The sequence below is a fragment of the Mytilus galloprovincialis genome, chromosome 6 (genome assembly GCF_965363235.1).
Source record: "Mytilus galloprovincialis chromosome 6, xbMytGall1.hap1.1, whole genome shotgun sequence".
NCBI classification, from domain to species: domain Eukaryota; kingdom Metazoa; phylum Mollusca; class Bivalvia; order Mytilida; family Mytilidae; genus Mytilus; species Mytilus galloprovincialis.
Genome location: NC_134843.1, coordinates 81465990 through 81489760, shown reverse-complemented (window position 1 = coordinate 81489760; position 23771 = coordinate 81465990). Strand labels below are relative to the sequence as shown.

Here is a 23771-nt window from a genome sequence, read left to right as displayed (position 1 = left end):
AATGTTTTTTTTTTATCCCTCCTCCTTCATTTCCTAAATTCCCAATTTTTGGTTTTCTATCAATTTCAATATGAACATACATTTAGTATGTTATGAATATTTAAGGTAGCACAATACAAAGATTTTTTTACTTCCCATCCCCAACCTTTAAAATGCTGTTACTTTCTTAATAATGCTTATAAATTAATAAAAGAGGTATATATATAGATAGATAAAAGATTAATCTTTAAAATGAATAATATTTTTGTTATTCAATCATAATGTAATCAATTATTATGCAATTAATGGCAAAATCTTGGTCAGTTCACTTGAATGAATTTAGCTCTTTCATCTCTATAGCTGTACAGAAAATTTTAACAAAATCTTAATCAACACAGCAGGAGCTATAAAAGGGTGTCTCAAATTATCGCTATCGTGTTCCATTCTCTCATAAATCTCTAATTTGTGTAAACACCCTTACCACATACAAGTAGATAATGTTTGATTAGGTGTAAAATTTGATCTATACATTCTATCCAAAATCTGAGACACCCTTTTGTAAATAATGGCTCTAGGAACAACATATAATAAAATCAACCCTCTAGGGGTAACCATGAAGAAGCTAATTTCAATTGAAAGTGGAAATTGCTTGGTAAAATTTTACAGACACAGTTAACGTTATAATTGATTACATAATACTAACATTGCATTAATTTTGTGGAGTAATCTGTTAGCTATCCATAAATACCACTTTTATTAATTTTAAAGCATTATTAAAAAAGTTACAGCATTTTAAAACTGGGGAATTGGGGGTATAAAATCTTTGTATTGTGCTACCTTAAGTAAGGAACCTATAATTCAGTGGTTGTCGTTTGTTTATGTGTAACATATTGGTTTTTCGTTCATTTTTTGTACATAAATATGGCCGCTAGTTTTCTCGTTTGAATTGTTTTACATTGTCATTTCGAGGCCTTTTAAAAGCTGAGTATGCAGTATGGGCTTTGCTCGTTGTTGAAGGCCGTACAGTGAATTATAGTTGTTAATTTCTGTGTCATTTTGGTCTCTTGTGGAGAGTTGTCTCAACATGGCAATCATACCACATCTTTATTTGTTGTTGTAATAAATGAATTTTGTAAAAGATTTAATGACTGGAGAATTTCAGAAAAGGTATCAAAAGTTCACATGAATAATTTTAGCGCTTATCTGTATATTATGAACATTCATTACTATATAAATAAAGTGTATTTACTTTCAATTCTAAGTTTACTAATCGATCCATGGTGGTTAATTGATATAGTATACAGACCCTCTCCATTTAATAAACTCTGTGACTGCCTTAGATAGTAAACTTGAAAATGATAGCAGATAGAATTAAAATACACTTTATTCGTAGTATATGTATGTTCAAAGTATACAGAAAAACGCAAACCAGAAGTCTAATCTGACTTAAAATTTCATCCAATGACGGGACAATATCCGGATGCCTTTTTTCTCGTATTTCTCCCAAAATAACTCAATCTGAATAATCATATAAATGGATGACAAATGCGACTATGCACTGTACCTATAGGACACAGAGGCGTGTTGATTAATTTTTTCAGAAGAAAGCAAGAAAGTTTGACCTCATAATCAAGTTTTGACTGGTGAGATCAAACAAACCACATGTTGATTAAATAAAAATAATCAACAGGTTTGGAAAAGATTAAGTAGAATTAGAGAAACATTAAAACAGAATTATTTTCAAGCTATTAGATTGTTAAAAGTTGTTTATTACTCACATTCATTAAAATTTTATACTCTGTAGAACTTTTTATACAAAAATGCATACTTTATAATTGCAGCAAATCGTGTATTTCTGCTGTTTATCGTATCTTTCCTTGACATGTGATATCTTTTAGAAAACAAAAAAATATACAATGCTTTTCACTACTTCATTGAGGTTCATATGGTGTCTTCCTCGAATGCCAACATTTAATATGGTACCTATTCCTTGAATGCCAACAAAAATATTTCAATAGATGTTTATATAATAACAATAGGTGTTTTTATAAGTATTTAACTGTTAAAAACAATTAATGAACTTTATAGAAATGCAACATTTTATCACTTTCTGATAAGGAAAAATAGTAGATTTTAGGCGTAAAATTATTATGAATTATAAAGAAATAAAGAAAATTAAAACGTTTTATTACTTTTTATAAAAAATATGTTTGGAATGAATATATGTTAATAACATAAGAAATATTAAAAAAAATAATGAAATTTTAGTTTAATACATTTATTTCAAACTAAATAAAGGATATAGATTTGTTTAGTTCCATATCAATTTAAATATTTTATTAGTTATTATAAACTATATGAAAATTTCAGTTGTACAATTAATGAAATTAAAAAAATAATTACGTTAATTTGATAACTTCTAACCGGGAAACTCTACAAAAGTTTCAAGAAATTTAATGAAATATGGTAAAAAGAATTCAGATGAGTTGCGAACATGACAAACAACTAAACAATGTTTTTGTAGGAATCACTTACAATTTAAAAAAAAAAGGTTTAATTGTATAACCAAGAAAAATATCCTGAACAAACTGAAATAAACAAAATAGTAATCTAACTCATATACAAGAAATTTAATCAGTAATATGGTAGGATATTACAGCACACACAACTATAGAAATATTGAAAAAAAAAAAACTTCAAAGTCCAAAGAGTCTATTGTAGAATTTGTGCAAACTGGAATCCTTACAGTCCTGACTTTGTGATGCAACACTTTTGAAAGTTTCATTTTAAGAGAATCCATATTTGTTCAAGCAGGAGCAGCAAAATATGATTTTTAACAACTTAACAAACATGAACTAGATTTAGCTACCTGTATTTACCTATTTGTTTAATTAGTATGATTGTTTTGATAAGCATGCACTTTTGTTGTGATAACTACTTGTCCCTATTCCTTGAACGCCAACATAATTTTACAGGTAAATTGTCGGTAGAACAAAGGATGTTGGCATTCAAGGAATAAACCGTTCATATTTTACCCAAAGAAATATATAAAGTAGACAAATTGCAAATAAAAAAAAAAAACGATACTTAATTTTTAACTAGATTAGTAATTAGTAACAGGAAAGGGATATTGTAACTGGTACTATACCATACATTGGAATTTATTTCAGGGTATGATTGGTGCTTGTTAGACAGTGTATACATACGGGACCAGAGCAGTAGCACAGAGAAACAAAAATGGCACAAGTTTTTCTGCAGACTTGGTATTACTGATTTAATCACTGTTAGACCTGTACAAGTAGAGCTGGATTCTGAATCAGTGGTAGGTGTTTTTTTATCTTTTTTTTTTGCATAAAATGTTTTAAATAAATTTTTAGATTTAAGTTGACATATAAACAAACATCAGACCTATTTTTGCAAAACTTTCTTATCTTTGATATTTGTTCAGATTTTTATTTATCTATCGATATAATTGTATTATACTAAACTATTCTTAACCCCAAACCTTACCCTAACCCATACCTAAACCTAACACTAGCCCTAACCCTAAAACCTAACCATAACCTAAAACATACCCTAACCTAACCATGACCATGAATGAACCTTGACTCTAAAAGTATAGGGACCCTTAAAGTTTTTTTAGTTGATAAATGTTTACTCAGTACACTGAATGACTAGCTCATTTTCTTGTGATTCCATTACAGAAAGAAAGTGCATGGTCCTCTATAGAACAGTTGTATCCTGATGACTTCAAACAAGGTTGTGTTGTAGAAGATAACAGCTGTGATGAAATCAGAGATCTACTTAAATCAAATAAGTGTCCCCAATCTTACAAACTTCAGATGAAGTCACTTTGTGAATACCTGGATCAGGTCTGGGATACACAATTTGCTAGATACACAAAAACTAAACTAATCAGAAAGGATAACAAACAAGAGAGGGATGTTGAATCTTCCTTCTGTATCTGGCTGAAAACTTGTGACTGGTTACCTACCATTGAAGTGAAAGTAGGAGTAGAAAACAATGGTGCAATTAAGTATACAGAAGAAGTTTGCTGTAAGAAGCCCTCCACTTTATATTATCCATTTGAAAAGATTGTTAAGTTGCTTCATTACACTGTCAATTATGTAAGTGGGCCGTTTGATACAAACAAAAGTACATTTGCACAATTTTTGGGTTTGAAATTTGAAGTATCCTTAGAGGATCTAATTAGTAGTTTAAAAAAATGGGGTCAGAGGTCAGATGGCGGTATTCCAGCATTATTTGCAACTTCTCAAAGCCATATAGAGCATTTGTACAGCTACCTTGGGGAGAATCTAAACAAGAAACAGATCCAGGACCTCTTAGACAAGGCACCAGTTATTTTTGTTCCTGTGATTACAAAAAGTGTTGGGAGAGGAGATATGAATCAACAAAGATTTGCCGTCAATGTTGCCGGTCAGATGCTTAGCAGACAGGAAGTTTGGTGGGAAGACAAAACAGAACTATTCCAGAAACATCAGGATATTCTAACTGAGATCCATGCTGATATTGGTAGAAAGAAGATTCTCTCTAGATATATAAATTATTCTAGGTCACCTAGTCTAAGAGAATTTTTCATGATGGGAAAAATTCAAACTTGTCCAGATGTTGAAGAATATTCTGAGTTACTCGTTCATGTTGCAAGTTCACAGAGTCGAGTAGAAACAGAGACTTTACATGATGTCATGAAATTATTGTCAATGATCGGAGATTTAATGTATGTTGATGAAAATGATCCAGAAAGTGTAACCAAGAAAATGTTAAATGAAATCCAAAGGAAGAAAATGTTGAATCGTTTCAAAGGGCAGAACATCATTCCAACCAAACGAAAAACATGGACATCCCTTGAGAAAAATCCTCTAATTGCTGACAACAATGAATATGAAAACATCTTTAAGAATGAAGACAATGTTCATTTTGTTCTGATGGAAGAAAATGAACATCGTAGAGGGCAGCACAATGTTAGAGCTTCAGGTAATCTATAATCTTTATACATAAGCTATCAATTAACATGACTAAAGAAATGCCAAAAATTTTATTTTCCACCTTATAAAACATAATAGTTTATTAGCAACATTCATTTTCCTATATATATTTTAGTGATAAATAAATTTTCAAAAACAATTTTGAACTTATTTTTTCACCATTATTTGTCTTGCCTGTAGAAAAAGTCAGAAGTTTTTGTGGTGTAGTCTGTTTCCAAGATACTATAAGCAATAGGTCAATAATATTTCGTGTATGGAATAATAACATGGTGTTCATGTTGTATGTCAGGCTTTATTTGACCTTGACATCATTTTATGGCTCATTGGTAAATGTATTTTTGTCATAATAAGGTCTGTACCATAAGCAATAGTCTACTCTATATTTGATGTATGGTATGGAATTCAATCATTATAAGTTAAAAGCAGGCAAGACATATCAGTGTGTGAAATCTAGTTTATCAATTAGACTCTCAGATTATTTGTCAGTTATTCTTAGAGTCCTGTTGAATATTTTTGAATTTATTTTCTGGAATTCATGTTTCAATTTCAACCTTAGATTGATGATTTCTGAAAATTCATGAACATTTTTTTAGAAAGAAAAAAAAATTGTTTAAAAATATAACATTATTTTTTGTTTATAGCAAATAATTTGAATTACTTTTTTTTCCACATTCTGTATTTAACCTATAAAAAAACCATTGAAATAGTTATAGATCTATGAAAATCTGCAGAAGCAGAGTTAACCTCTACAAAGTTGATTTTGCAACTTCTGAAATATATTTATATAAAGAATGATATGAAATGTACACTTCAAATATTTGATGGGATACAATGTTGCCTTATTACAGCCAGAGAATCCTACCATATAAATCCTGAGGCCATGATGAGTGTTCTGAGAATGTGTGAGATTGAGAATCTCAGTGATGTTGTCGAGGAACAGATTATTCCCAGTGGGTACAAACTCTCCCCACGTTTACAAAACTACATGATAAAGTGTGTACCACTGTTACAAGTATTCCTGTTTAATAACTATGGAAATATCTACCAAAGTTTGATTGATGAAGGCCTGGTAGATACACTTTCCAGACTGAATTGTATCGAGGTAAATAAAATATATATACTTTGTATGGTACATACTTTGTTATTTCAAGATCATTTGACCTTATTATCAATTCAATGGAATTGACAATATGAATTTCTTTTATCTCCACTTTCTTTCTTGATTGGTTTGCAAAAAATATTTCTCCCCTTTAGAGAAAATTTGTCAAAGATTGGTAAATTTCTTGATTTTTTCTGAATTCCTATTGTGACATCATGAAAAAAAGAAAACCATAATGCCTGATGAATCCCATATAAAGAACACAACTTTTTGCAAATCTTTGAAGAAGTGGAATAAACTTGTTTAGATATCATCTTTAAAATCAAAAGAGAGACAGATCCACCACTATATCTTGTGTATTATGAAATTTCTCTACTCTCAATGGCATACCTGCCAACTTTTCAAAATCCCCATGGGGGTTTTATGTGCAAGGTGGCTCTTGTAGTTCTATGAAAACTTCATTGGACTTTGAAATGTCTTTTAATGTTGTTTTTTTGGCTTCTTCATACTTTTACAAGCCTATAGTCATTGTAAAATTAATTGTTTTGTTTAAAAATGTGGACAAAATTGCTTATTCAAAATTTCCTTTTGGGAGCCTCCATTGGGAAATCCCCTGCAAATAGTGACAGTTGGCAGGTATGCAATGGTTTAATTTTTAAATGTTTATGAAAATCTTGACGAGCCTTGCATATTAAAATATTAAATGATGCAGTGGTTGAATCTATATGTTTCTTATAGTCGCTGGGCTTCCAAAATGCCACATATGACTTTTTTGGTAAAAATACTTTTTGACACCAATGGTCTGGGCGGGAGGAAATCTTTGGTATTACAAAATAGCATACAGTTAGACCAATCAAAACGTTTGAAATAAGACACATTAAAAAATTGCCAATGTCAGTTGTTTGTAAAGTTTGCTTCCAAAATGGTGTATCAAAACTTGAAAATCGTTGTATAATGGCTTTGGGAATACAAATAAATGTACATTTCTTTATTTATGTGAAAATTATTCAAGTTCTTGGGTAATTCAGAAGTGTCAAAGTTTTTATTTCACTGCTATTTACAAAAATTGTCAAGTTCACATGCAACATTTGGAAGCATGCATTTTGTCGAAATTTTCAAAGCCTGTTTGGGAGATATATTTTTCTTGAAAAATTTGTAATTTACAACATATTGGAAGTCCAGCGACGTTTTGATTTCATCAGGCATAGACTTAGATGAAGTGTAAATACATGGTTTGATTTTGATTTTCTTTTTTACCTTACAATTTTGATGGGATGAAAAGGTGTGCCTATTATACACAACTACATGTAAATATGGCACATTGTCTAAAAAAATTATAGCCTTTCTTTTTAAGTAGTTTTCTTTATTTCAGACTGACAAACTTGAAGTGAAATATTGGTTTAAGAATGACCCAGATATCTTTAGATTGAAGGAAGAGATTTGTAAACTTAACAAAGAGGAATTCTTTTTTCAAAAACGATATGAGGAATCCTACAACTTTGCTGATATCAACAAGGCTATAGCGAAGATCTTCAGTAACAATGACCGTGCTTGTTTCAATGATTTAAGGTAAATGTTGCCAAATTATAATGTGAAAAAGCCAATGGCAATGGAACAGATGAGCTGAGTCCTTGTAATTACTTTTTGTCTTCCCTTGATGAAGTAAAACTAGCAAGACTAAATATGCTGTTGGTGACTGACTACCTTGAATAGAGTGCAAATCTTTTTTTATTCCTTGAACATTCTACGTTTGCATTTACATAAAAGGGAGACATATCCCAGTGTCAATAGTTCATAATCGTGAACTAAATAAAACTTTTCCATAGAGCTATCTCCTCTTGGTCAAGTTATTTAAACTTTTGTCAGTTCAATTGTCTTATTGCATGTTTAAAGAAAATCATAGATATTGTTCTTTGTGAAGTTCATTCACTTGGACCTTTTAATTTCTTCTAAGAGAAATCTGTCACTCATTGAATAATTTACTTGAAGCAAAAATTATGTTATAAGTAGACTAAAATCATGTATCAACTCACAAAACTACATGTGATGTTTTATTTATTTAAAGTTGATATTTGACAAAACATTGTTTTTATCGAAATTAGATTTTTGTGTGTCTGACAAATTTAAACTATACCATGAAGATATTTCAATTTAGGCCTCACAGCCTTCATAATGTGTGCTCTAACTAAATAAACACAAAAAAATGCAAATTTCAATAGAAGCAATTTATACGATAGTTAGCAACACAACATTATACAACGCTAAATATAAAAAAAGATATGATTTAATTGCCAATGAGACAAGAGACCAAATGACACAGAAATTAACAACTATATGTCACTGTACTGCCTTCAACAATGAGCAAAGCCCATACTGCATAGTCTGCTATAAAAGGCCCTGAAAAGAAAAATTTATGTAAAACAATTCAAACGAGAAAATTAATGGCCTAATCTATGTACAAAAATGAACAAATATGTAACACATCAACAAATGACAACCACTGAATTACAGACTCCTGACTTGGGACAGGCAAATACATATACAGAATATGGCTCGGTTAAACATGTAAGCTGGATACCAACCCTCCCCTAACCTGGGACAGTGGCATAACAATACAACATAAGAAAGAACTATAAAAATCAGTTGAAAAAAGCTCAACTCATCAGATGGACACAAATAGAAATACTACACAGAGTGGACGTCTGTCTGTCATTATGCCACAAACTTAATTAGCTTTAATTATCCTGAATATGTTTTTTATGCCCCATTTATGGGCATTATGTTTACTGGTCTGTGCGACCCTTCGTCCGTCTGTCCCTTTATCCGTCTGTTCATCTTGTCCGTCTGTCCCCCTTTAGGTTAAAGTTTTTTGTTGAGGTAGATTTTGAAGAAGTTAAAGTCTTATCAACTTGAAATTTAGTACACATGCTCCCTATGATAAGGTAAAATCTCTAGTTTTGCATTAAAATTAGAAAGACCATATCATAGGGAGCATGTGTACTAAATTTCAAGACCATATTTTCATGGTCCACTGAACATAGAAAATAATAGTGCAAATGGGGCATCTGTGTACTATGGACTTTATTTTCAGCAGTTATACAATTTAAAATAATTACATGTATCATTTGATTTCAGGGATTTGCTTACAGATATTCACAGTTGTATATTTGAGAAAACAACTGAGTCACTGGAAGATTGTTTAAGCAGACATAGTGCTAGTACTGACATTGATGCAGCTGAAGTTGTATGGACAGTCCCACCCTCTATGTTACCAGATATTGAACCAGTTGGTAAGTATTGTAAAGTAGAATAATTATTTTGTTTCAATAATTATTTTGTTATGTTTGTTCAGTTATTTCTGTGCAATCTTAAAAATCTCTAATTTACAGGTATGGATTCTAACTAAGACTAGATGTGTCTTATATATTAATGAAAAAGCTGCCCAATAACAAAACAAACTACAGTATAAAATTATATATATATGTCAAATTTCAATTAAACCAGTTCTCTTTCCTCTTTTAACATATAACTCTTCAAATGGTTGTTTTTTATTATGCCCCACCTACGATAGTAGAGGGGTATTATGTTTTCTGGTCTGAGGCTCCGTTCTTTCATCCGTCTGTGCGTCCGTTCAGGTTAAAGTTTTTGGTCAAGGTAGTTTTTGATGAAGCTGAAGTCCAATCAACTTGTTGCTTATGATATGATCTTTCTAATTTAAAAGCCAAATTAGACTTTTGACCCCAATTTCACGGTCCACTAAACATAGAAAATGAAAGTGGGAGTTTCAGGAATAAGGTTTTTGGTCAAGGTAGTTTTTGATGAAATTGAAGTCCAATCAACTTGAAACTTAGTACCATATGTTCCCTATAGTATAATCTTTCTAATTTTAATGCCAAATTAGATTATTACCCAATTTCATGGTCCATGGAACATGGAAAAGGATAGTGCGAGTGGGGCATCCATGTACTTTGGACACATTCTTGTTTATACATCCTTGGTTTTCAAATATTCTTTGAAGAATAAGTAATTTAGAAGAGTGCTTTGGATGCATGACATTTTTCAAGTGTTTTTTTTTCTATATAAAACACAAGAATAAATTTAGCTGAAGCAATCAAAGATCTGCCATGAACAACACATTTTCAAAATAGAAAAAAATATTACATTTTATAACTATTGACAAGGTTACTGAATGGGACAGGCTCAGAAAAAGGTGGACTTTTTGGGATACGATTGCTTTCAAGCAATCTGTAGACTTTTACCATTGGCTCTGAGCAATGCCCTCACGTCAACCGTTTTATTCTAAACATTAAGGAACATCTCAGATTCTTATGATTGTCTTGCTTTAAAAGGTAAAAACAAACAAAAGGATTGAACTCTTAACAACTTTCCTATAATGTTTTTTTTTCATAATCTTCATGTTTGATAATTCCCCTGACTTATATGCGTGTTTTTAACAACACGGAAAATCAGAATTAAGCAGTATTTATATTTATTGTTTTTATAAATTTAGAATCACGTCAGAGGGAATTCCCCAGTTTTGATTAAAATTCGAGTGTTCTCTGAATTCCGATAAATCTATTTCTGTCATATAAGAACTGAAGTGGAGTTTTTCTTATATGTTACTGTTATGAAACTGATATTTGAGATTGTACTTCCATAAAGAAATAGAGAACTATCTAGGTCGTTTAATAAACATTTAATATACGTTCTTGCTCCAGGGTTTGTTTTAGTAATTATGCGCATACGTAGTTTTCTTGACTTCAAGGGGTATTAGATTGAATGGTTGCTATGGATTCCCCACTCAATTAATTAATTTATAACTCATTGGAACTTTTCTATGTATGTCTGCTATTGAGGGTTATTGTTGTTGCATAATTTTAAATCATATGCATCATTTAAATTAAAATAAATGTGATTGTTACTAGAACAGCCTTTCAGGCGAAATGGAGTCTTTCATATTATGGTTTCGAGTTGTCTCCCTTCCGGAAGTATCTTCCGTGAATTCTGAATCAAAGAAAATACTTCGAATATTAGCTCGTTCTGTCGATAAATGTCGTATTATATTAAAAACGATCTCAATTTTAACCGAGGAATGTGTATGGAAAGGAGTCATGATCACTGACCCAAAGAAAATTAAATATTTAAAGAGTTAGGAATGGGGTTTCTCCTAGAATTAACGTAGGAAAATAGGTGATAAGATACGAAGTGAAATACCTTCTCTCACTCTGAGTCTCAGTGCCTGCTGTAGAAAGTAAACTTGGAATTGATAGTACAAAAATAAAACACAATAGGCCTAAGTACATTGTTCATATACATTGCACTTTTATCCGGGATTGGCTATTTTGTAACTACTCAGATTATGTTAATTACATTTTACATGTGCAGTTGAATTAGTTTTGAAAATAATATTATCCAGCTACATGTATACATGTGTCAATGAAACAATGGCAATCGTATCCCTCAGAGCAATCAGCTCTTTGATTTTAGCTATTTAGTTGGTATTATTGACTCAAATATTTTATCCTTGTTTTATAAATTCCAATAGGGAACATACTTTTTATAATTGTATAAATAAACGAATTTCAAGACGTTTTGGCCATTGGCCTTCTTCAGTTCTTTATTTTTCCTCTCAACTACAGGGCTGACATGATTGAAAAAGAAATGTCAGCCATGTAGTTTAGAGGAAAAATAAAGAACTGAAGAAGGCCAATGGCCAAAATGTCTTGAAAAATTGGTTTATTAAATATTTTAATTAATTTTGCACATCTCAAAGCGATAATTCGCAAAATCTTGATTCAAGACAATATGTAAATCTTTTTTATGTGTTAGATTTTTTATAATATAACAGCATTTTTTTTTGCTTTTCTCGGAGGTCATTTACATATTGCTTTTTTCTCCAGTTGAAGAAGAAGAAGATGATGTTGAAGAAGAAGAGATCACAGCTTCAACCAATGAACCTGCTATTATGAGAGCTTGGCCACCCATGTCAGATGGCAAAAATCATCCTAAGGCAAAAAGTAAAAGTTTAAAGTAGAACAAAAAAATAATTTCATTTAAAACTTCAATCTTGTTTACCTATAGGAATTATTTCTTGCATATACAAGACATGAAACTATTAAGAAAAGAAATAATTAGGTACTTTATATCAAGTGGGTTAACATTGATGAAAGATTGGAGTTAAGAACCTTTCCCAGAGGGATAAATGTCAAAATATCCTGAAAAACATGTACTAAGAGCTAGAGAATATATATTATGGATAGTGGTGCAAAAGAGTTTAAGTTTTACAATTAAGTATATGTTAGCTGTTCTTTACGCATTTAACTTAGTAAGTGATTGTTAAGGTATTTTTGATAAGGTCTGGTTCTGAAATCTTTAAACCTGAACAATTATGCTAAATTGCAAGACATGTGTATGCTAATCTTAAAATTGATACATTGCAACATACATAACTGTATAAGGTTTTAATATTTCATAAAAAATACACCTAGAAAAATATTTCCATATTTTGAATTAAGGTGGAACATGAAATTGGATTTGAGTTTTACATTTGATATATATTAGTTGTCCTTTAATGTTCATGGTTCAATGACTTAGTAAAGTCAATGTCAATGTATGTGTAATGATTAGGTCTGCTTCTCTCAGCAATCAATAATTCAACTTTGTTTGGTCTCTAACTCAGTTTTAGCTCACCTAAGTGAGCTTTTCTCATCACTTGGCGTCTGGCGTCCGTCTTTTGTTGTGGTCCGTCGTCCGTCTACATTAACTTTTACAAAAATCGTATCCTCTGAAACTACTGGGCCAAATTTAACCAAACTTGGCCACAATCATCACTAGGGTATCTAGTTTGAAAAATGTGTCTGGTGACTCTGGCAGGGTAAAATTGTTTATTAGGTCAAGATCTATCTGCCCTCCAATTTTCCGACAAATCGGATAGCCCGTTGTTGGGTTGCTGCCCCTGAATTAGTAATTTTAAGGAAATTTTGTATTTTATGGTTATTATCTTGAATATTATTGTAGATAGAGATAAACTGTAAACTTCAATAATGTTTAGCAAAGTAAGATCTACAAGTAAGTCAACATAACCAAAATTGTCAATTGACCCCTTAAGGAGTTTTTGCTCTTTATAGTTGATTTTTACCGTTTTTCTAAAATTTTAATGATCTTTTAAAAAAATCTTCTGCTCTGAAACTACTGGGCCAAATCTAACCAAACTTTGCCACAATCATCACTAGGGAATGTAGTTAAAAAATTGTGTCTGGTGACCCGGCCAACCAACCAAGATGGCCGCCATGGCCAAAAAAAGAACATAGGGGTAAAATGTAGATTTTGGCTTATAATTCTGAAACCAAAGCATTTAGAGCAAATCTGACATAGGGAATATTGTTTATTAGGTCAAGGTCTATCTGCCCTCCAATTGCAGACAAATCTGACAACCCGTTGTTGGGTTGCTGCACCCGAATTGGTAATTTTAAGGAAATTTTGCAGTTTTGGCATATTATCTTGAAAATTATTATATAGATACAGATAAACTGTTAACAGCAATTATGTTCAGCAAAGTAAGATCTACAAATAAGTCAAGATGTCCAAAATTGTCAGTTGACTCCTTAAGGAGTTATTGCCCTTTATAGTCAATTTTTTTTAATCATTTTTCCAAAATTTTAGTGATCTTTTAACTTTTACATAATGTTTTCCTTTGAAACTTGTGAGTCAAGTTCATTATAGATAGAGAAAATTGAAATAGCAAGAATGTTCAGTAAAGTGAGATTGACAAACACATTATCATTACCAAAACACAATTTTATCATGAATTCTATTCTGGTCTATAATTTGTGTCTTTTGTTTAATATGCTGCTTGCACATAGACCAAGGTGAGCGACAAAGGCTCTTTAGAGCCTCTAGTTATTTCTAATAAATTCATGTGGAATCACTTCATTTTAAAATTGTTTTTTATTCTTTTCAGGCACAGTTGACAGGGACGAACAAGCAGAATCCAAAGTATGGCCTCCTCCAAGAGCTCCTGATTACATGAAGACTGTTAAAGACTTACCATCTGGTGTTAGGGTGGTTAGAGAGAGCCAGGAAGGGGACCAGAGAACATCTCAAAATACAACAGACAAACTACCGGTAGCTGATGTCATAAAGTCTGGTATGTTATGTTACCTAGTAATACACCAAATCATTCTGAGTGCAAACAAGTGGTAAATTAAGGGGTACCCAACACTTTGACTAAGATTTGGCTTGTTTAATTTTCATAAAATGTTTACAAGTATTTACTCTAACCTGTTGACAGAAAAATTTCAAGAAAGATGAACCACAAAGTTTACAGGAATAAATTCATTGGATTTAAAGCAGTTTGACAAACACTAATTTTGATTATTGATAAGTTTGATTTCTATTTCTGAATAGTACTGTGAAAGTACTTTAATTCGTGGGTATCAATTTTGTGGTTTGAGCAACATGTTCGTGGGTCTGAACTTATAATGAAGCCAAGAAATTATTTTGTCTAAAATTAGAATGATTTTATGTACGCTCTCAAGTAACATGTAGAATCTACCGGTATTGGAAGAAAGTATTTCATACAAAGTTATAAATTTTAAATAACATTCCATCAATCTGCAAATATTCATAGTCAATGCATTTGTCACGTTTATAAAGAAGGAAATTGGTTATGTCTTTTAATTATAGGATGTTTAACATTGTTATTGTCATAGATCCTGATATTTTTTGTTATATTATCCGCAAACGGACCGGAAGTTGATAAGCTTAAAATCCAGAAACTTAAACGACAATCGATTAGACAAAAACCCGATCGATTATCGCCATCGCCAGGCCCAACTAACTGATTTCCGACTTATTCCGATCATTGGAACAACACTAGTCGATACATTTATTTTTGGCATTGCACAAGTCATGTCTTCTCTGACTGTTCATGACTTTAAAATACTAAATCCCTGGAATGTGTTTTAGTTGATATTAGTCTCTGATGCATGATTTTTTATTATTAATTGTTTTTGGCTTTTAATTAGCTGTCAGTAACTGCGAGTACTCTCAAATCGTATTTTCTTGTTAATTCGACCTGTTGATACTGTTTATAATGCTTTTTTGTTATTTTATATTAATATGGATCTTGTCTATATACCAGCTTTGATTATTTGGAATATCTTCTAATTTTCACTTCTTCGTTCTACATTTGTATAAACTTCAAGATTTACCTGTATTATTAAAACCGTTTTTTTTCAAAAGTGATTATTTTCGAAGGGTTAAATATTTCGCAGTGGTGTCTTGCCATGGCTTTGTTTGGACTTGTTTGTTTGCTTTTTGGCCTTGAATGTTTGTCCCTAATATTTTATGAACTGTGCATTTGCATTCAGATATCACAATCAAATTTATTCATTCATAGTGTGTTAATTTACGTTTTTTTATTCAGTTAAGCCTGCCAATTGATATTTTATCGTGTGTTTTTCTATGTTGTGATGTTATGCTATTGTTTCAGTAAAAAGAGAGAAGGTTTGGTACCATTAAAACGTTTAATCCTGCTGTAAATGTTTGCACCTGTCCTAAGTCAGGAATCTGATGTACAGTAGTTGTCGTTTGTTTATGTAATTTATACCTGTTTCTCGTTTCTTGTTTTTTTATAAAGATTCGACCGTTGGTTTTCCCGTTTGAATGGTTTTACACTAGTAATTTTGGGGCCCTTTATAGCTTGTTGTTGGGTGTGAGCCATGGCTACGTGTTGAAGGTCGTACATTGACCTATAATGGTTTTCTTTTATTAATTGTTATTTGGATGGAGAGTTGTCTCATTGGCACTCACACCACAGCTTCCTATATCTACTTTATCATACTAACATATCAATACCGGAAATCTGACTTTCATCGATCAAAAATATTTTTAATGAGAATTAAAAGATCAAAAGTTGTACAGTTTATGTTATTAAAGATTAAATGGGTATAATCCTGTATGCGGTTGTAGTTCTGAGACTGCTTTTAAAGTATTCTCAGATTTGACGTTCTTCAATATATTTTCTAGATCATATCAGTAGTCAAACCTACTGATGGGGAACTTTCCATGTCTTGATTTGGACAATGGTTGTTTTATTTCGTTGGACACTTAAATTCGTGGATAAAGTCATCCACGAAAACCACGAAAACTGGTACCCCATGAATAAAAGTACTTTCACAGTATGTGATTTTTAAAGAGTTTACTCCCTTAGATGTTCTGTAAACCTTAATAAAAGCTAGACTACCAAAGCTCTGCAAACAACTTCTGTAATTAACCAATTGCTGACCAACAGCAAACCAGTAACTTCAATATACTAAGTAAGTTTTGACTCATAGATATATTCATACAGCAATACAAATTTAAATTAAAAACCAATTGTTCAGAGAACAATTGAAGGTCTTTCCACTAGTAAAGATGTATTTTGATATTGAAATATGAAAAATCAGTTTAAAATGTTAGTTCCTATGGCTTTATGATGTATTAATATTAATTTAAAGCAAAGGTCAAAATCTAGAACGTCCTATTAACCTATGACCTTGACCTCAATTTCAAGGTCACAAACCAAGGACCTTAAATCAAAAGACCGTAGGTCTTTAATATGTTTGGTTAATGAGTGATATCACTTTACGCGTAATTCTAAATGTAAGATGGGTAAAAACTCTTATTTATTGTCTGCGCACCCTTTCAACCAAAATATATAAGTAAGGATATGTCGCAACTAACAATTTATGAAAAATTATTTGTCGATATGTCATACGGTATTTGAAAATTAGTGAGAATAAGCCAAAATCAAAATTTAGAATATGACCTTGACCTTTGACCTTGACCTCATTTTCGTTTTTTTGGACCAAAGACCTCAAATCTGAAGACCCTAGGTCTCTATCACTTATGGTTTACTAGTTAGAAATGCATATCACTTGAATCAAATGAACTCTCATATGGGGTCGCCATATAGCTTCGGTCTAAATGAATATCCTTATCCTTAAGATGAAACGAGCAATTAAGCAAAATAAATTTGTCGTAATCTTTTACGGTTGCGAAGGATTAGTGGCCACAAGAAAAACAGTGTTTGGGGAGATAACTCTTACAACGTAAAGTATTTTGTTACGCGGTTGTAAATTTTTAAAGCGTATCAACTATACGACATCATATTCCAAATATCTAAGCGACATCTTTAGAAACATCAATACTACGCAAGAAAAAAATTAGGCGGAAGAAAAAAAAAATAATAATAATAATTAAAAACCAATTGTTCAGAGAACAATTGAAGGTCTTTCCACAAGTAAAGATCTTTTTTATTATCAAAATATTAAAAATCAATCTAAAATGTCAGTTCCTATGACTTTATAATGTATAAATATGAATTTAAAGCAAAGGTCAAAATCTAGAACGTTCTATTAACCTATGACCTTGACCTCAATTTCAAGGTCACCAACAAAGGACCTCAAATAAAAAGACCCTAGGTCTGTAATATGTATGGTTAATGAGTTATATTACTTTAGGCATGATTTTAAATATTTATAAGAAGGGCGAAAACTCTCATTTATTGTTTACGCACCCTTCCAACCAAAATTTATAAGATACAACATGTCGCAACTCACAATTTAGTAAAAATAATTTGTCAATATCTTTCACGGTTGTTGAAAATAAGCCAAAATCAAAATTTAGAATATGACCTTGACCTTTGACCTTGACCTTATTTTCATTTTTTTGGACCAAGGAACTTAAATCCAAAGACCCTAGGCCTATCTCACTGATGGTTTACCAGTTAGAAACGCATATCACTTATATCAAATGCATAAGGGGAAATAACTCTCATATGGAGTCTCCGGATAGCTTCGGTCCAAATAAATATCCTTATCCTGAAGAAGTAACGAGCAATTTGGTAAAATAAATTTGTCTTAATCTTTTACGGTTGCGAAGGAGTAGTGGCCACAAGAAAAACAGTGTTTGGGGAGATAACTCTTACAACGTAAAGTATTTTGTTACGCAGTTGTAAATTGTTAAAGCGTATAAACTATACGACATCATATTCCAAATATCCAAGCGACATCTTTTGAAACATCAATACTACGCAAGAAAAAAATTTAGGCGGAAGAAAAAAAAAAAAATAATAATCAGAACAAATTCAATAGGTCTTTCCACGGAAAAGTGGAAAGACCTAATAAAAAGAACAACTTAAATATTAAGATATTGAGGTTTGCATTTCATTGTACCGTATAGCATTTTGCATCACAATGAATTTTTTTTGTACAGGTGAAGAAGAACATCCGTCTGAGGATCAGCATCAAGAAAGACCTAAAGAAACTTTTGATGAAGATAAGTCTGTTCCTCCAAAATCAGTCAGTGATGGTATACCAGCAGTGGCCCAACATGATGATAGGCCTCCTTCATCTAACCAGCATGATAGGCCTCCTTCATCTAACCATGCTGATAGGCCTCTTTCTTCTCAACATGATGATAGGCCTACTATAATACACCATGACGGAAAGCCACATTTGAATCATCATGAACAACATGACAACCATTCCTCAGCAACATTAAGAAACAAAGTTCCTGTCGATGCGCAAACAGGTAAACACTTAGGAACTTAACATGCATATGACTATAATAAAACTATGAGAAATTACCTTGGGAACTATCCATCACAAAACTAGTGAAATTTCTTAATATCTTCAATTTATCAGTATATTTTGGTTTGTAAAAATAAAGACGCTCTAAAGTAACAAAATGAAATGGCTATAAGAAAATATCTGATATTAATTTGTTGTTGCCAATGTTTCAACAAAGGAAATCTGTCAAAAAAACCCAGCATTTTTTGTTTATTTTGTGAATTTTGCCCGAATTTAAAGGCATAACTTTGATTTCATAACAATGAATATTGTCTAAATTTGTAAAAATTTCTCAAATTGATATCAGATATTTTCTTATAGCCATCTCAATTTTATGTACCGGTATGTCCCTAAGTTTTTTGGAAATTTGAAGTTGTTTTTAGACTTTATTTTTTTGGGGCCAAAAAAAGTCAAAAATACAATCAAGCCCTCCTTAACTGCAGTCCTTAACCTATGCAAGAATTTGGCCTGACCTTCAAGTAAATAACATTTAACCAATACTATAGTCAGAGAAGCTTTTACCTGTATTTAAATGTAGTTTAGATTCATTTGCATAAGTCTAAATAAAAGTATTTTATAATTGTTGTAGGTTTGCCAATATGGGTAAAAGAGTTAGAATATGAAGTAGAAGAACTGGCAAGTGGAAAGACCTTGAAATTACCCAATTTTACAATGTCTGATGAAGAAACTCCAGAGATGGCGGAGATCGGACAATATGGCGAACAAATTGTGTACAACTATCTACTCAATGAAAAGGGAAACAATCCAAACATTTCATCTGTAAAATGGTGCAATGAGGAGGAAGAAATTGGCCTACCTTATGATTTCACAGTAGGCTTGAAAACTGAAAAGGAGGAGTACACTGTTTACATTGAAGTTAAAAGTACAATATCAGATACAAAAGAAATATTTGAGATATCATATCCTCAGGTCAAGTTTGCACAAGACAACAGGGAAAGATTTCATGTTTATAGAATTTTTAGTTCTCTAAATCCTGATAGAGTAAGACTTGTTCGTATACAGAATTTAGCACAGAAAATTAATGCCAAACAAGTGAAGTTATGTTTGTTGATATGAAGTGCCTTCACCTTTATATCATTGGAGAATTTGTTGCTTTTCTATGATAAGTAAGGAGGTGTAAATTCAGGAATTATTTGGATGTTTTTAAGAATGCTAAAACTGGGACTAAGATAGACATATACTGTTATTATAATTACTGTAACTGTAAATTCAGAAATTATTATCATGTTTTAAAAATCCAAAATTGGGACAGTATCTTGTTCGCAATAATAAAAACTTGCATACATAATCCCAGCAGTGATTTTCTTTCATATGTTCATACAAATTTTGCAATCACATCAGTTAGATATTATATTTTGTCCTGAGCACAGGGATTTTCAAAATAAATGCACACATTAATTTCTGAATTTACAGTTATATTTCAATTTGTATTTATCTACGCAATCAATGTATCTTGTATAATAATAATTGAATAAAATTTACACAATATTGAATAAGTGTAAAGGATTAAAAACCACTTCTTTTTTTGTGGTCTAACTCCTAATTCATTTTTATGATGATTTCTTCAAAATCCATTAAAAACTTCCTTTTGTAGCAGACAACTTATTGAATAAAAATGTATGTAAATTTTTTTAATCAAAATATAGAACAGAATTGATTGCAAAACCAATTTAGCATTGTCCCTTGTTCACTGATAAATTCAAATTGGAAATTCAGGTAAAGCCATATATGAATTATGAGTGAAAACACTATTTTGGATTTTGTCAACAAACATAAAGAAACTCACAAAAAAGCATGATTCTGTGTCAGAAGAAGAGACATAAACAATTGTATGGACATTCAAAATGTTTTATAAAAAAAAAAGTTTTGCATTGTTTTAAAATGATCTAAGAATCTTTATAAGACCACATGGCAATTGACTGTCATCATTGTAATGCGTTTCATCTCTACACTTAGTTTTATATACATATGTTCATCCTAGCAATCAAAACCAGTTTTATAATCCTTTTTTGATATAGTCTTTTTGTATAGTATGTTATGTTGTTTTAGATAGACTTTCAAATGAATATAAATGATTTGATGATTGTATTTAATTTTTTCTTATATACTTTTATTGATGTTTTGAATCTAGATTCCTTATTTTTAATTTCATAATATTTAGATATTGTGCGATATTTATCATGTATTTTTAAATGGTTAAGGGAACAGATTCACTTAAAAAAAAAAACATTATCATATAAATCAGAATGAAGTTTATTGTGTATTGTTGATTATTAGATTGGACCAAATAGTGCTTCTCTGTGTTTGACTTATTTTAACTTTAATTTTATCTACGCAAAACCTGTCATTTTATGTGATTAAGTTCAGTATTATTTTTATCCATGTTCTTCTTGAAGACTAATTACTGTCAGTTACCAGTAACTGTCACAGGTATTTTTGTTGAGCCTTCGACTTTAGTCGAAAAAGCGAGACTAAGCGATCCTACATTCCGTCGGCGTCGGCGTCGTCGTCGTCGGCAACGTCCACAAATATTCACTCTGTGGTTAAAGTTTTTGAAATTTTAATAACTTTCTTAAACTATACTGAATTTCTACCAAACTTGGACAGAAGCTTGTTTATGATCATAAGAAAGTATCCAGAAGTAAATTTTGTAAAAATAAAATTCCATTTTTTCCGTATTTTACTTATAAATGGACTTAGTTTTTCTGCGAGGAAACATTACATTCACTCTGTGGTTAAAGTTTTTAAAATTTTAATAACTTTCATAAACTATCCTTGATTTGTACCAAACTTGGACAGAAGCTTGTTTATGATCATAAGATAGTATCAAGAAGAAAATTTTGTAAAAATAAATTTCCACTTTTCCGTATTTTACTTATAAATGGACTTAGTTTTTTGCCAGAAACAAAACATTCACTCTGTGGTTTAAGTTTTTAAAATTTTTATAATGTTCTTAAACTATCCTTGATTTCTACCAAACTTAGACAAAAGCTTGTTTCTGATCATAAGATATTATTCAGAAGTAAATTTGTAAAAAAAAAATTCACTTTTTCCGTATTTTACTTATAAATGGACTTAGTTTTTCTTCCAGTTAACATTACATACAGTCTGCAGTTAAAGTTTATAAAACATTTATTAGATTCATAAACTATCCTGGATTTTTTACCAAACTTAGAAGCTTCTTTCAATCAAAAGACAGTATCAAGAGGTAAATTTTTATTGATGTTTTTCCTCATTTTTGTTGAGTCTGCCATTAACAGCAAAAGTAGGCGAGACACTGGGTTCCATGGAACCCTTACGAATTTTTTACAAAAAAGAGACATTTCCATATTATCTTGAGACAAATACTTTTATTTTATCCAAAAAAAAATCGTTTTGTTTGATCTGATTTAGACACAGAAATGTATAGTTTTGCATTTGTTAACACATTGTGTGAAGATCTACTTGTGTCAACATGACTTGATCACACTTTATGACATCATTGGTATTAGAAATCTTATTATTTTCCAACCTTGTAAAATCAAAGCTTGCTTAAGACCACAAATTACATTCATAATATGTAGAATGGTATATAAATCTGACAATCAAATTGCCCCTGTCCAATACAGTGTTACTTTTTGATTTCCTTTGACATAAATTCACTATTCAGTTCAGATTTAGCAAAGACAGAAGAGCTTTAGATTTTATTGATGGAATAATAATGTGTTTGGTTTCATTTGACATGTCTTCTGTATTTTTTACACAAAACAACTAAAAAGACTTTTTTTCCAATTAAGTGGAAATTTTTATTATTTTGCAACTAGATCCTACTACAGCAACCAGTCATGGTGTTCAAACAAATTCATTAAAAAAAAATCAACAAACCTAAGCAACCCACTTTAAATTTATAAGAGTGTTTTAATTTTGAGCCGTGTTTATAAAACTAATTTTTGGTAACCGATTAGATATATCAAAAATGTTTCCAAACAGAGTGCTAAAATCTATCCAAGTAAAAACTGAATTTGTGACAGTTACTAGTACAAGACCAGTAGAAGTCTCATTTTATGTGATACATTTATCATATAATTTTTATTTCATTTTTTGTATTTTTGTTACTTTTTTATTGAAAACTCATAATGTCATAAAGAAATAAAGTTATAAAAAAACATCATAGTTGTGTTATTCCAGGTTTAGGTGTATATATTTGTTTCCCTTTCCCCATCTGTAACCATTAGTCATTGAGTTTTTAAGTCGATGCTTCTGTTCGTTCGTCTGTCCTTCTGTTCTGGCTTCAGGTTAAAGTTTTTGGTCAAGGAAGTTTTTGATGAAGTTGAAGTCATGTCAACTTGAAACCTTATACACATGTTCCCTATGATATGATCTTTCTAACTTAAATGTGAAATTAAGACTTTGGACTCCAATTTCAAAGTCCATTGAGCATAGAAAATGATAGAGTGATTTGGGCATCTGTGTACTATTGACACATTCTTGTTTTTCCTTAATTTTCCCATAAAATATATAGGCAAGATGTTCCCATGTATTTGATTATAAAGATTGATTGATTAAGCTATCCTGTTTCACTCATTTGCAAGTGAACACATTTAAATTTGTATGCCCCACCTAGGGACATAATGGGTTTTTTTCTGTGTGTTTGTTCCTTTGCCCATTTGTCTGTCAGTACGTCTGTCCCATTTATGGTTACATTTTTATCAAGGTAGTTTTTGATGAAGTTGGAATCCAATCAACTTGAAACTTAGTACGCATGTAACCTATGATCTTTCTAATTTTCATGCCAATTTATAGTTTTTACCCTAGTTTCAGGATCCACTGAAACATTCTTGTTTTTAATATGAAATGCAAAAATTATGAAATTCTTGTCCAATTTATATATTTATTTCATATCTTTTGCTTCATTCAAGAAGGGGATGGTGTGTATATAGATAAGGAAATGATGTAGGATTGCCATTGAAACAATTATCCAACAACAGCCAAAGAAAAATGATGTGATCAATTACCAGTCGTGAAGAGTAAACACATGTTACATTTTCAGACCCCACCCTTTGTCATTTACAT

General features: G+C 31.1%; 1 protein-coding gene across 3 annotated transcripts in view; it reads left to right on the top strand.

Annotated features, from left to right (window-relative positions):
- Window positions 1-20807, top strand: part of LOC143080482 (uncharacterized) — a 51735-nt gene extending 30928 nt beyond the window's left edge. For all 3 annotated transcript variants that reach the window (XM_076256335.1, XM_076256333.1, XM_076256336.1), the window contains 9 exons: window positions 3150-3301; window positions 3684-4974; window positions 5834-6087; window positions 7457-7653; window positions 9220-9374; window positions 11985-12101; window positions 14045-14230; window positions 18343-18660; window positions 19288-20807. In XM_076256335.1, coding sequence (XP_076112450.1) covers window positions 3150-3301; window positions 3684-4974; window positions 5834-6087; window positions 7457-7653; window positions 9220-9374; window positions 11985-12101; window positions 14045-14230; window positions 18343-18660; window positions 19288-19775 — 3158 coding nt within the window. In that variant the 3' untranslated portion in view covers window positions 19776-20807. The remainder of the gene's footprint in view (window positions 1-3149; window positions 3302-3683; window positions 4975-5833; window positions 6088-7456; window positions 7654-9219; window positions 9375-11984; window positions 12102-14044; window positions 14231-18342; window positions 18661-19287) is intronic.
- The last annotated feature ends 2964 nt before the right edge of the window (window positions 20808-23771 follow it).